The 13,518-nt window shown below is 42.4% G+C and overlaps 1 protein-coding gene across 2 annotated transcripts in view; it reads left to right on the top strand.

The window, feature by feature from the left end:
• Positions 1–614: 614 nt before the first annotated feature.
• ME3 (malic enzyme 3) overlaps positions 615–13,518 on the top strand; it is a 148,178-nt gene continuing 135,274 nt past the window's right edge. Inside the window, exons 1-2 of one of the 2 annotated variants that reach the window (XM_061628895.1) lie at positions 615–793; positions 928–1,155. In XM_061628895.1, coding sequence (XP_061484879.1) covers positions 964–1,155 — 192 coding nt within the window. In that variant the 5' untranslated portion in view covers positions 615–793; positions 928–963. Of the gene's footprint in view, positions 794–927; positions 1,156–13,518 lie in introns of those variants that run through there. The other variant, XM_061628896.1, reaches the window with a different exon arrangement.

Here is a 13,518-nt window from a genome sequence, read left to right on the forward strand (position 1 = left end):
ATAGGCCCAGGATTAAACATGCAGCACAATCCACCCCCTGCCACTTTTCTTTCCTTCTTTACATGAGGAGTAACTCCCGACAATCCAAGATGCAAACAAGCCCAATTAAAACCTAATTAGCAGGCTCAGCAAAAAGCAGATAGATGAGGCCTGACCCCCCCAGTAACCAAGCAGTCAAGTGAACAGCGAAACCTTTCCCTTACCACCCTCTGGGGATGAAAGCCGTGCATTCTTTATTTTTAAATCCCAATCATTATGAGGAAGTGTGACCCAATCCAGCACCTGTGTATACATCAACCTGGCTAATTAACAGAAAAACAAAACACTCTCTTCGACATAAAAAGCAAACATTACCAAGAGAAAATCAGATGCAGAAAAACACTAAAAAAATCCTCATACAGAGCATCATTAAGACTAAACAAAATAGCTGAGATAGAATCTACACCCACATCTCTCCCCCACCCCCAGCTTTCTGCAACCTCATAATGACCTCTCCTTTCTTAACACCAGCAGCACCTGCAGCCCAGTGAAAGCTTTTCCTCCCGCTTCTCCGTCTCGGACCATCAGTTTCTTAACCAGATGTCGGAGGAGGGGGGGGAGGAGGAGGCGAGGAGGAGGGGGCGGGCACTGCGAGACGCAGGCTCTCCGGGTTGCAAATCTTGCTACTTGATCTGCTTCCTGGGGTTTGCTTTCGTTTTGCAGGGTCGCCTCCTCTACGACTACTGGAGGCGCTTGCCGGCTGATGCGTAAAAGGGGACCTTGATCCGGGGAAAAGGAAGAGCAACAGACGAAAGTAAGCAGGGACTCCCCCTTTTTTGCTTGGGAACAGAACACAGTGGGGGGCGTGTTAGGAGAGAGTTAACCCTACATACAGAGACCCCCTTCAACGCTACATTTTTGCCTGTGTGTGTCTTTGTTTCAAAACAGTCCAGGTGCTCCTCCAGTTGCTCTGTGTATGCAGTGATGCTGGTGCCCTCTTTTAGCAGAGGCGGGGCCCGCGTTGTTCAGCTGCTGGGGGCCAGGCTCCGGCTCCAAGTTTTCAGCTTCCCCCAGAATAGATGCTGCTATTCAGGCGACCCTTACCCATCACCCAGGAAAGCCACCGGGATTAAGAAGAGAGGCTATGACATCACCAGGAACCCCCAACTCAACAAGGTTAGACTAAATCTCTGTGCTTGCTTGCAGGATTTTACTAATTTTTGCAATGATTTATTTTATTCGGTGTGCATATCTAGCTATCTGTCTGTCTATCTTATTTGTTGCTGTTGACTCCAGTTTACTTAGTTGTTCAGTTTCCCAGGATGCTTTCTCTTCTTAATCTGGCAGTGATGCATGTTACGCTCACGGCTGCAAACTTTAAGTCTGAAAACAGAGAAAACTTTACTTAATACAGTGCAACTTTTCCTAGGAACTAGATAGCTATTGCCCTAGGTTTCAATTTTGTTCCTCAAAACAACTTGCTGGCAGGATCCATTCATGGCAATAATTTGGTTCCTGCATAGGAAGCTGCTTTATACCAAGTCAGATCCTTGGTCTATCTATCTCAGTATTGCATACACTGGCTGGCAGCAGCTCTCCAGGGTTTCAAACAGGGATCTCTCCCAGCCCTACCTGAAGATGCCAGGGATTGAACCTGGGACCTTCTGCCTGCAAGGCAGATGCTCTACCACTGGGTTACGGCCTTTCCTACTCTCATTACATAATTTTTACTGTAATTCATCTACAGTGTGGCAGGATTGTGGATCAGTAAATCTTTTTCAGTACTTTGTGGTCGCCATATTACATAAGAACATAAGAAGAGCCCTGCTGGATCAGGCCAGTGGCCCATCTAGTGCAGCATCCTGTTTTCACAGTGGCCAGGAAACCTGCAAGCAAGACATGGGTACAACAGCAAGGTCCTCACTCCTGTTGCTTAGCAACTTGTATTCAGTGACTTTTCGCCTCTGATACTAAAGATTGTACACATGAATCTTCACTTGTAGCCATTTATAGTCTTATTCTGCGTGAATTTGTTTCACCCCTTTTTAAAGCCTACATTGTACATCCTGCGGCAGATAATTGCATAGTTTAACAATGTGATGTTCCTTTTCTCTGTTCTGAATCTTCAGCTTCTTTGGGTGATCCCAGGTTCCGCTATTATGAGAGAGGGAGAAAAACGTCTATCCAAATTCTCCACACCATTCATAATTTTATACACCTCACTCTACCATCAGTTCTCTGCTGGTTCTCTGCATATTAATAGATGAACTGTTCAGATGTGGCTTTCACTGACTGCACACTGTTCTTCCCGCTATGGAAGTCTGTTGGCCACATAAGGACGAAAAGTGTAGGGACTTGTAGTGGAAATATTCACAAACCTAAGGCTGCAATGCTAAGTGTTGTTTCTTGAAAGTAAGTCCTACTGAACCAGGGTTGGCCCAATACATTTTGCTGGTGTAGTCATCTCACCTGCACTCCACCTCAAAGGTGCACAGTATTAAGTAAAGTCAAGGTCTACAGGGTCAGCCAAGTTATTTTGACACCTGAGACAGCATGACTCCCTGACAGATCTGTTTCAAAAGTTTCTGTGTACAAAGAAGAGTAAAAATAGAAGTTCATATCATAAGTAATGCTATACTCATCAGTAAACATAGTCTGATATTTATTTGTGTTCCGTTCTCTCTTGGATAAAATCTGTTTAATTTCATTTGAACTTTTTGTTGTTTATTCCGATCTGTCTCCCATGAAATTAAAGCTTTAAGGATTTGTACATCCATCCCAAAGCAAGATGTTTATGATGAAACTGTGGCACCAGTGCATGCATGTCTAACAGCACAATCTAAACCCGAGATTCACTGGGATGAGAACATTTGGATTTGGCAAACCTTGGGCTTTCCTGGATGAGCCAGCATAAGTCCCTCATCCGGTTGAGCTGGAGATACATCAGCATAAGTCTCTCATCTTGGCTCAGCTGGTGGAACTTAAGCCACTGGAACTTACACTGGTGTATGTTCCCCCAAAAGGAGTGTGGTCATGGCAGGATAGGACAAAGAGACACACCTATTCCAAACCCCTTTCAGTTTAGTCACGTGACTTAGCAACCCGGCTCAACTTAGCTGGCAAGAAGGGTGGTGTAAGCCAAATTCCCTCTGAATGGAATTTGGAGGCGGGATAACTTGAAGCTTTCATAACTTACACTAACGTAACTTCCACCAACTTTCTATAGTTAGGATTGCTTTGTAACATACAGATGAGAACTCAGGGCCAAAATCCTTCCTGTTGGCATTTTCTATGGGTATATAGTTTTATTTTTAATTTATTTTTACTCATTTATTACATGGGCAACTGGTTGACCACTGTGAGAACAGGATGCTGGACTAGATGGGCCACTGGCCTGATCCAGCAGATTCTTCTTATACTCTTCAGTGGCACATTCCAGAAACCATTTTGATCCCTCAGCCGCTGTTGATGTGAACTAGGTCTTACTCATAGCGTTTACCCAGTTAAACATCCTTTGGCACTACAAGAGGAATAATTTATATACTTTGGACTGAAGCTTTCCCTATCTTTTGGAGAAGTGCCACTGCAAGCACTGCAGATACATAGTTCACCAGTCAGCAATTTTTCCTAAAGAATGTGACAGGATATTGGTATAATAGTGGTTTGTCTTTTTCTAAGTAGGTCTCCTCTTTGCAACTTTTCTGAGTGTTGCAGCAAGAGTTCAGCATAGAATTAAACATTTAGTTGGGCTTTTGTCTTCTGAATCATTAGTTTTGTTAGTTTGACATCCCTGTTTGTTCAATCCGTAAGTTTATTCGTGTTCCATGCAGGGGAGGGGGCCTGTCAATCTAAAACCCATCCACAATATAATAGAACAAACTTCCACCAACCAGGTGCCTTCCAAATGTTTTAGACTACAATTCCCATCAGCCAAACCCAGCATTTTTAAATTAATTTTTTAGTTGCAAATTTAACAATGGAAGGAAAGAAAAAGAAAACAAAGTAAAAATAATAAAATAAAATAAAAACATTAAAGATACAAAAAATAAAGAAAAAGAAACAATACATTGATAGTATTGATAGATAAAAACAACAAATCACCATCAGTTTACATTACGGATACAATAACCACTAGTATATGCATCTTGAGTTAAGCATATAAATTAATATGAGCCCTCCAAATAGGTATCCACTCAAAATTGATGTTTCTGTGAAATACATTCAACTGTTAAGATCTTCATTCCATTGCATAATAGACAGTGGGTATTTATCCTTCTAGACTCAAAGTCTCTCATCCCTAGCCATCATTCTAGAGAGCACCAGATACAGGAAAGCTAAACCAACTATAGAGTAAAAAAACCCAAACTTATTACTGAAGCTTTCAGGCACACACTTTTTGCTCACACCCATAATCCATTTGTTCCTTCCTTTATATAAATTGTGAATAAGCTAGGAAGCCTCTGATTAATTGTACGTGATCCGTAGGAAGCAACTGCTATCGACAGAGGGTGGCCACAAACAACGTAGTTGTGGACCCAGCTCTGTGTAAATTCAGACAACAAATTCAAGCATGTTGAGTGAGGATGGGGAATTTGTGGCTCTCAAGATGTTGGACTCTTACCTTTCATTGTCCCTGCCATTGGCCATGCAGAGCTGGGACTGATGAGAGTTGGAGTCTAAGGCTGCTTTCACACTGCACCTTATTCACTTATTCTGACAACTTCTTACCTGGTAATTTGCACATTATATTTGATCTTTTACAGGACATACAAGCCAGTTCTGGAATTCTAGTAGAATATAGTGCAAGTTTGGTGTAAATTTTTGTAATAAATGATACCAGAAATAATCTCTTTGCAAGCTTTGTTATTATGTGCCTTCAAGTCGATTACGACTCACAGAGACCCTAAGAATCAGCGACCTCCAATAGAATCTGTGGTGAACCACCCTGTTCAGATCTTGTAAGTTCAGGTCTGTGGCTTCCTTTATGGAATCAATCCATCTCTTGTTTGGCCTTCCTCTTTTTCTACTCCCTTCTGTTTTCCCCAGGATTATTTTCTTTTCTAGTGAATCATGTCTTCTCATGATGTGTCCAAAGTATGATAACCTCAGTTTCATCATTTTAGCTTCTAGTGATAGTTCTGGTTTAATTTGTTCTAACACCCAATTGACAGCTGGCATAGCACAGTGTGGAGGAGAGCCTGGCTGGGAGTCCAGAGTCTGTGAGTTCAAATCCCCGCTCGTGTCTCCTGAGTGTCAAGTACCAGCTAAAGATCGCCCCCACAGGGAGTGGCTCAGGGGTCACATGCCCTGCCACCTGTGCAGCCATGGGCAAGCTGCAGAGTCCCAAGGAGACCAGTTGCCCCCCAGCTGGCAGTTGCGGACAAGGAAGGGGCTGGCTTGTGCAGCTGTGGCAAGCTGAGCAGGCCCTAGCCAGCTGGGGAGGACTAGCCTCAGAGGGAGGCAATGGTAAAGCCCATCTGAATACCACTTACAATGAAAACCCTCTTCGTAGGGTCGCCATAAGTCGGGATCGACTTGAAGGCAGTCCATTTCCATTTTTTCAACACCCAATTTCTCTTTTTTGCAGTCCCTGATATGCGCATAGCTCTCCTCCAACACCACATTTCAAATGAGTTGATTTTTCTATTATCTGCTTTTTTAACTGTCCAACTTTCACATCCATACCCAGAGATTGGGGATACAATGATCTGAATGATCCTGACTTTAGTGTTCAGTGATCCATCTTTGCATTTGAGGACCTTTTCCAGTGCTCTGATAGCTGCCCTCCCCAGTCCTAGCCTTCTTCTGATATCTTGATTATTGTCTCCATTTTGGTTAATGATTGTGCCAAGGTATTGATAATCCTTAACAAGTTGAATGTCCTCTTGGCAGTGTTAAATTTACATAACTCTTCTGTTGTCATTACTTTTTTTGATGTTCAGCTGTAGTCCTGCTTTTGTGCTTTCCTCTTTAATTTTCATCAGCATTCATTTCAAATCATTACTGGTTTCTCCTAAGAGTATGATATGGTCTGCATATCTTAAATTATTGATATTTCTCCCTCCAATTTTAACACCTCTTTCATCTTGGGGGAGTGGAAGATTTTGGGTGGGTGAGTGAGTACTGGGCAGAGGTGAAGCCCCTTTCCTTTCCGAAAGGAAAACATTGTGAACAGTATCATTCTTTTTTAGACATTCTTCTCCCCCCCCCATTTTTATTCTACAGCAGGCTCATGTACTCTCCCACCCAAATTTAAACCAAAGCTGTCCCTGGCCACATCCACACCAGATGTTTATTTCACTGTAGGCAGTCATGGCTTCTCCCAAAGAATCCTGAAACTGTAGTTTGTGAAGGGTGCTGAGAGTGCTAGGAGATGCCCAGTTGCCCTTACAGAGCTTCAATTGGAGCAGTTGACTGTTAAACCACTCTGGGCATTGGAGCTCTGCCAGGGGAATAGGACTCTCCTCTAAGCACCCTTTACAAACTACACTTCCCAGGATTCTTTCGGGGAAGTCCTGACTGTCTAAAATGAAATAAAGGTCTGGTGTTGGCGTTGCCCCCTGATTAGCCAAGCTAAGTAGCTGTGAGTCCAGCTTTTAGAACACTGATAGTTGGTTCTTACTGAGCATGCCCGGGCTTATCATTGACTCCAATGCTAAATTTCTTAAATTAATTAAAGGCAGGTAGGCATTTTTTAACTTTTATACTGCAGAAGATGAAGGTCAGAATATGGGGCAAGGTCAGTAATAGGATTACAGGTACTCTGTGACCATGGCTAATTTTTAATTTCATTAATTTTTGACAACTCTGCCAGAAAAAAGTCCAAAAGGGGTCTATTTTTCCCTCTCTTTTTACACTTTGAACTCTTGATTCTCTCTGACTTTTTTGTGTATCGCCATGAAAATTTAGAGGGTCATTAAGCAAGCGTTTCTAAGTTCAGGACTATAAGTTTTGTAAGGTTTTGTTCTGAAATGAGCTTTTGGAAAGCATCAGAATGGCATGGGGGTTGTTTTCAATTTAACTTTGTGCAATGTGAAAAATCCATGCTGGCTATAGTTTATAGCCACTCTTGTGGCTGTTTAATAAGGCTGAATAACTGCAATGTTCTGAATGGCAACTCCCTGCTTTCTTTTCCTATCCTGTGACATGTTACCAATACAATGATCAGACTTTGAGCTTGCAGCTGGAGAAGTCACCTGCATGCATGGATTAGGCCATGAATAGCTACAATATGAGCAAAGGTGAGAATACTGAAGAGCGCACATGTGGAGTAATGATTAGAGTATCAGACTAGGGCCTTGGAGACTAGCGTTCAAATCTACACTAGACAATTAAGTTTATTGTGCTGACTATGGCCACATTCACACCATGCATTTATTCCAGTATAATTTCACTTTAAATAGTCATGGCTTATCCCAGAGAATCCTGGGAAGTGTAGTTTGTGAAGGGTGCCAAGAGTTGTTGGGAAACCCCTATTTCCATCAGAGAGCTACAGTTCCCAGAGTTCTCTGGGAAGAGGGACTGACTGTTAAACCAGAGCTTGGAAGATTACTTTTAAAAAGTAATAAATTACAGTTACAATTGCATGGCCCCAAAAAGTAGTAATTACCGTTACGATTACAATCGCTCTGAAAGTAACTGATTACTTTACTTTTGCTCAAAAGTAATCACTACAATTACATTTCTGTTCCTTTTTTAATAAAAACGCCTACAAGGTGCTGGCCTTGGCTGCTGTACATCTAAGTAGACTAAAACAACATTAAAAATAAACACACACATACAGAGGTAGTAGAATAATTATTTTTATCCATAAGATAGCAATGGTGGTCTCTCCACTGGTGAGGTGAGGAGGGAGGCAGAGGCCACTACTCTGATCTTTGCATGTCAAACCAAGTGCAACCCCCCCACTCACCGAGCAAGCATAATCTCTCTCACTTAACCACCTCCCGGACTCTCCCCTGCCACCAACTAAGGGACACTCACCCAAGCAAACATTTTTCCCTGAGATGCAAAAAAGTTAAAATACTGCAAATGCAGCACAGTAGCCAGAGAGGGTGGTGGAGGGTACTTTGTGTGCCAAGTGCAAACTCAGTATTTCTCTCTCTCTCTCTCTCTCTCTCACGCACACACGCACACACACACACACACACGTACGTACGTTGTCATATTTTACCTCCATCATTCTTTATCTCCATTTTGCTGCTGCCTCCTTCTCCTTTGTCCATGTTCTTGCCCTCCGGCTCCTTTTTCGCTCCACTCCATTCTACACTGCCACCATCCATTTTTTAAAACAATTATTTTCTCCACTCCGCCCCATCTCACTCTCCACCTCCTCCCTCGTCGCCTCCTACCCACCCACAGAGCATGAGGGAAGAGCGACACTGCAAAGAAGCCCAGTTTGAGGCAAATGATTTTCATCCACAAATCAGAGGATCAGAAGAGTTCCCCTGCTTCCTCCCCCTAAGTAATGCCCAAACGTAATGCTGGAAACATTACAATTACTATACAAAAGTAATAAGATTACTCTTAGTTCTATTACAGTCAAATTGTAAAGGAATTACCCACTCGTTCCTCAAAAAAGTAATAAATTACAAGTAATTCGTTACTTGTAACTAGTTGCTTCCAAGCTCTGTGTTAAACTACTTGGGGAATTGTAGCTCTGTGAAGGGAATAGGGGTTTCCTAACATCTCTCAACACCCTTCACAAACTACTCTTCCCCGGATTCTATGGGGGACGTCATGACTGATTAAAGTGGAATAATAGTGGGATAAATGGATGGTTGAATGTGAAAGATGCAAATCTTATTAGTTTAGGGAAGCTTTGGGTTGCTAAGGGTGCTGAGAGGTGTTAGGAGACTCCTATTCTCCTTACAGAGCAACATTTCTCAGAGTGGTTTAATACATCAGTCCCTCTTCCCAGAGAACTCTGGGAATTGTAGCTGTCTGAGGGGGATAGGGGGTTCCCACCAACTCTCAGCACCCTTCACAAACTACACTTCCCAGGATTCTTTGGGGGAAGCCATGACTGTTTAAAGTGTAGAATAAATGTATGCTGTGAATGTGGCCAAGGTCACCACTTTGGGGAAGGATTGTACGTATGTGCTGGAATGAGCACATATCTTAGAATATCCTTATCTTATATCCCACACATATCCTTGTCTTAGGATTGAAGCATTTATCATTTGTACTCTATGAAAAATGAAACATCAGCTCAATTAATAGCTATATGGGCCTACAGTATTCATTTTTTTAAAAAGAAAATCTTCCATTACTGCATTGAACATTTTTGCCATCTCAGATTACCAAAAATAAAAAATAAAAAATGATTTCATCATGCAATTAAACAAATTGGGCTAAATGATCTATGGAGTTCTTTTCTTTCCAAGCTGCTGGCAACCCGTAGGGTGCATGAATATTGGCATTTCAAAGAAGGCCATAGCCAGGGCGGGTCAAAACTGTGCTGTCTTAGAGGGAATCTTTGAGGGTTATGTTGTCATAGATGGAACACAATAGCAGGGCTGTTCTTACTGCTGGAAAAAAAAGTTCATGAGGTGGTTAAAAAAGAGAGGGTGATTATAACAGGGTAGGCAGTGGCCAGATCCTGTCTGCACTGGAACCTTTCCTTGTATTTTTGATATTCAGGATATGAGTACTGCTCCTTATGTAGCCTAGACCAGAGGTTCCCAAACTGTGGTCCACAGGCCACCAGCAGTCCACAAGCTTCATTCAGGTGGTCTGCAGCATGTCTGTGACGAATGCTTACAATTTTGAATTCTGTAGAATTCTATGGAATTCAAACAGTAATACAATAAAGTACAAGTAATAAAAGAAGCAATACAAATACAATTAAAGATCACACAGCATCTGGAGACAGTGTATTACAATTGCTAACAACAGGCAGGAAAAAACCATTAATTCATAGGCTGAGACTCCCAGCAATTTTCAAGTGGCCTATGGTGAAAATATTTTTGAAACCTCTGGCGTACACCAGTGTTATTCAGTCTTGAGCCCCCTGATGTTTGTTTGCTATCATCACAACTATTTAATACCTTTAGCATCATAGGAAGCTGCCTTCTATGAGTCAGACCATTGGTCCATTTAGCTCAGTATTGTACACACGGACTGGCAGCAGCTGTCCAGGGTTTCAGGCAGGGGACATTCCCAGTCCCACCTGGAAAGGCCTATGGGAATTGAACCTGGGAGCTTTTGCATGCAAAGCAGTTGCTTTATGACTGAACTACAGCCCTTTCCCCATGGCCCTTTCCTCCAGGGAGCTGAAGATTGTGTACGTAGTTGGTTGTTTATTAAGACATTTATACATTGCTGAATCATTCACAATTCTGAGCAGTGCACATAAAAACAAGCCGTACATAAAAATAAACAAAGAAACAATAAAATCATCTTAAAATCAAATCAAAAGGGCCTCTCCTGGCCCCTTTTCATCTTCACAACTACCCTGTTAGATAGTCTAGGTTGAGAGATTGTGACTGGCCCAACATCACACAGTGAGCCTCTTCAATGTGCACAGAATGCTGACTGCCTTTTGTGGAAGAAGGTGGGGGGAGACTAAAGATGTGAAGGCATAGAAAAACCCTGAAAATATTGGGGAGGGAGGAAGCCCAGAGTTTTCCCAGAATTTTTCCAGGCCTTCACATCTCTAGGGGAGACCCAGAAATCCTGGGATGGAATGGAGTATTCTGGGGAAAGGCATTGCTGGCTGGCACCTTGAATGGGAGCTCTCCATTCTGGAACATCTCTCTCTCTCTGTCTGTCTGTCATCCACCATCCACCTTCCTTCTATCTTCCTTCTATCTTCTTTCTATCTTCTATCTTGTATTTATAGCCCACGTTTCACCAAATGGTCCCAGGGTGAGTTACAAAATATAACAATTAAAATAAGTATAAATACAATTACAAAAATCTTAAAAGAAAACAAAGAAAAACGACAAATATCAAAATAAGAAAACCAGCAGCACAGAACTGCAGTGCACAGCAACACATTACAAAAATATAACAATTAAAAGTAGTGCAAGTACAAAAAGTACAATTGAAACCTTAAAATAAAAACTACCCAATATCAGAATAACAAAATAGCAGCACAAACTTGCAGTGCACAGCAATGCAGAAGGAGGAAAGGCCCACGCTTAACCACGGGCCTGGGTAAAGATATGAATCTTGACCAACCACTCAAAAGCATAGAACAATAATGCAAGCAGCACTTCAGAGAGGAGGTTGTTCCACAATCCGGGGGCCACCACAGAGAAGGCCCTCTTGTGTGCCACCACCTCTCGAACCACAGAGTTCTGCTGCATCATTTCTAATAGTGTCTCCTGTGCTGATCATAACGCCCAGGCAGGTCAATGTGGGAGGAGGCGCACCTTCAGATATTTGGGACCCAAGTTGTTTAGGGCTCTATATGTCAGTGTTAGCATCTTGAATTGAGCTCGGTACTAAATTGGCAATCAGTGCAGATCTTTCAGGACCTGGGTAATATGTGTCTGGCCAGAGACACCCACAGGCAGCCTCACTGTCACATTCTGCACTAGCTGCAGCTTCTGAACGATTGTCAAGGTGCTAGCCAGCCATGCCCTTTTCCAGAATACTCTATTCCATATTTGTAAGTATTGACAAGCATTATTGCATTTCCTCCAGAATGTAAAGTGATTATTGCTAAATGGCACCAACTACATTATAAAGCCTGGCCACTCACAAGGAGATTAATTTGTGCATCAGAATTAGGGATGTTGAAGAATTCTAACGAAAATGGGTAAACAGGAGGGGAAATTTGCTTCTTTGTCCCATGTCCTGAATGGAAATTAATCCTGCAAATACGATTGATATTTGCTGTTGGTGTTGCTTTCAGTCCCCAAACAATATGTAATTACCCCATTTGCATTGCATTTCCTTTGCAATGAAATGAATGGGGTAGAATAAAACAATGAGAACATAATTAACTGTAAGTTAATTACATAAGTTATGACATTTCACGACAGCGGAAAGCAAGACAAATAATGCAGTTTGTGGCAGAAGGTGGAACTGCAGCTGAATGGAAACAGTTCGGAATGTGGCGAATGCAGGGCAGACCAGAAAAAAATGCCTTCTTATGTCCTTAATCAGAATGCACCTTTGGCCCACAGACCACTGTCTAGAGCAGGGGGTGCTGTAAGATAGATCAGGATCTACTGATAGCTCTCTGAATTATTTGCAGTAGTTTGGCAATGATTTGATTTCCAGTTGTTTAACAACTGCAACAAGAAGGCTTCCTCATCCATGCACATACACACACCGCCACCTAAAAAACCAGACGAACTTAGGAGGGAAAACAAGGTGTGGGTTCACTGTGCAAAAAATACAGCTGTGAGTTCAGTTATAGGGCAGAAAAATTCCTGAGCTGAGCTCAAAGGTACGCTGTTGCTTAATTTTAGGTGCATGTCTGCCTCACTATGTCTCTATTTTAGATCTGGCTCCACTGGGTGGACCTCAGGGTTCTTCCAGAAAATAATGAAGTAGATTCTGCTAGGCTGAAGTCTGCCCTCCGCCTTAGTATGAAGTATTGGTCTTGAACTGGAGGATTGGGACCCAATACCAGGTCACAATGTGATGTGAGTTGGGTTGCAACAGCAGCGCTCTAACCATACAGATAGATGGTGAAAAATTAAGAAATGGGTCCCCTCCCCAAGTGCATGTTTAGGTTAAAGGTGTGTCCCAGGTCTGAAATAGCTGAAGGCTACTGGTCTAAAGAACCAAGTAGCCCTGAGAATATGAAAATTGGCCACTCCAGTTTTAGAACATTACCAGATGGGGCAAGCAGACATTGTCTTCCTCTCGGCCAGGCATGCGGAATCTCCAGAATTCCCAGAGTGGTCTAACAATCAATCCCTCTCCCCAGGGAACATTGGGAATTGTAGCTCTGTGAGGGGACTGGGGGCCTCCTAACAACTGTTAGCAACTTTAACAACTACAGTTGAAATTGAATTGAATTGAAACTTTATTTTTACCCCGCCCTTTTTCCAAACTGGAACTCAGGGCGGCTTACAAATAGAACTACATGTAGTTAAAAACATAGAAAAACATACAATTAAAATACAGTTAAACTATGCACAACCTTAAAACCGTAAAAGGCACTTAAAAATCTTAAAACAATTTAAAATAATACAAATAATAATATAAAACAATAAAACAAGCCTTGTAAAGCCCAATCCTAAACACTTTCTATCCCAAAAGCCTGTTGGAATAAAAAAGTCTTTACTTGCCGAGGGAAGGATGGCAAGGAGGGGGCCATTCGTGCCTCCCTAGGAAGGGAGCTCCAGAACCTAGGAGCAGCCACCGAGAAGGCCCTATCTCGCGTCCCCACCAATCGCACTTGCGAGGGTGTTGGGACTGAGAGAAGGGCCTCTCCTGAAGATCTCAGGGCCCGGGCATGCTCATATAGGGAGATACAGTCTGACAAGTAGTTCCCGGAATTCTTTGTGGGAAGCCATGACTATTTAAAGTGGTATGTTACTACTTTAAATGTATAGCGCAGATGGATCCCTAGAG

Source organism: Rhineura floridana, chromosome 5 (genome assembly GCF_030035675.1).
Source record: "Rhineura floridana isolate rRhiFlo1 chromosome 5, rRhiFlo1.hap2, whole genome shotgun sequence".
Lineage (NCBI taxonomy): Eukaryota > Metazoa > Chordata > Lepidosauria > Squamata > Rhineuridae > Rhineura > Rhineura floridana.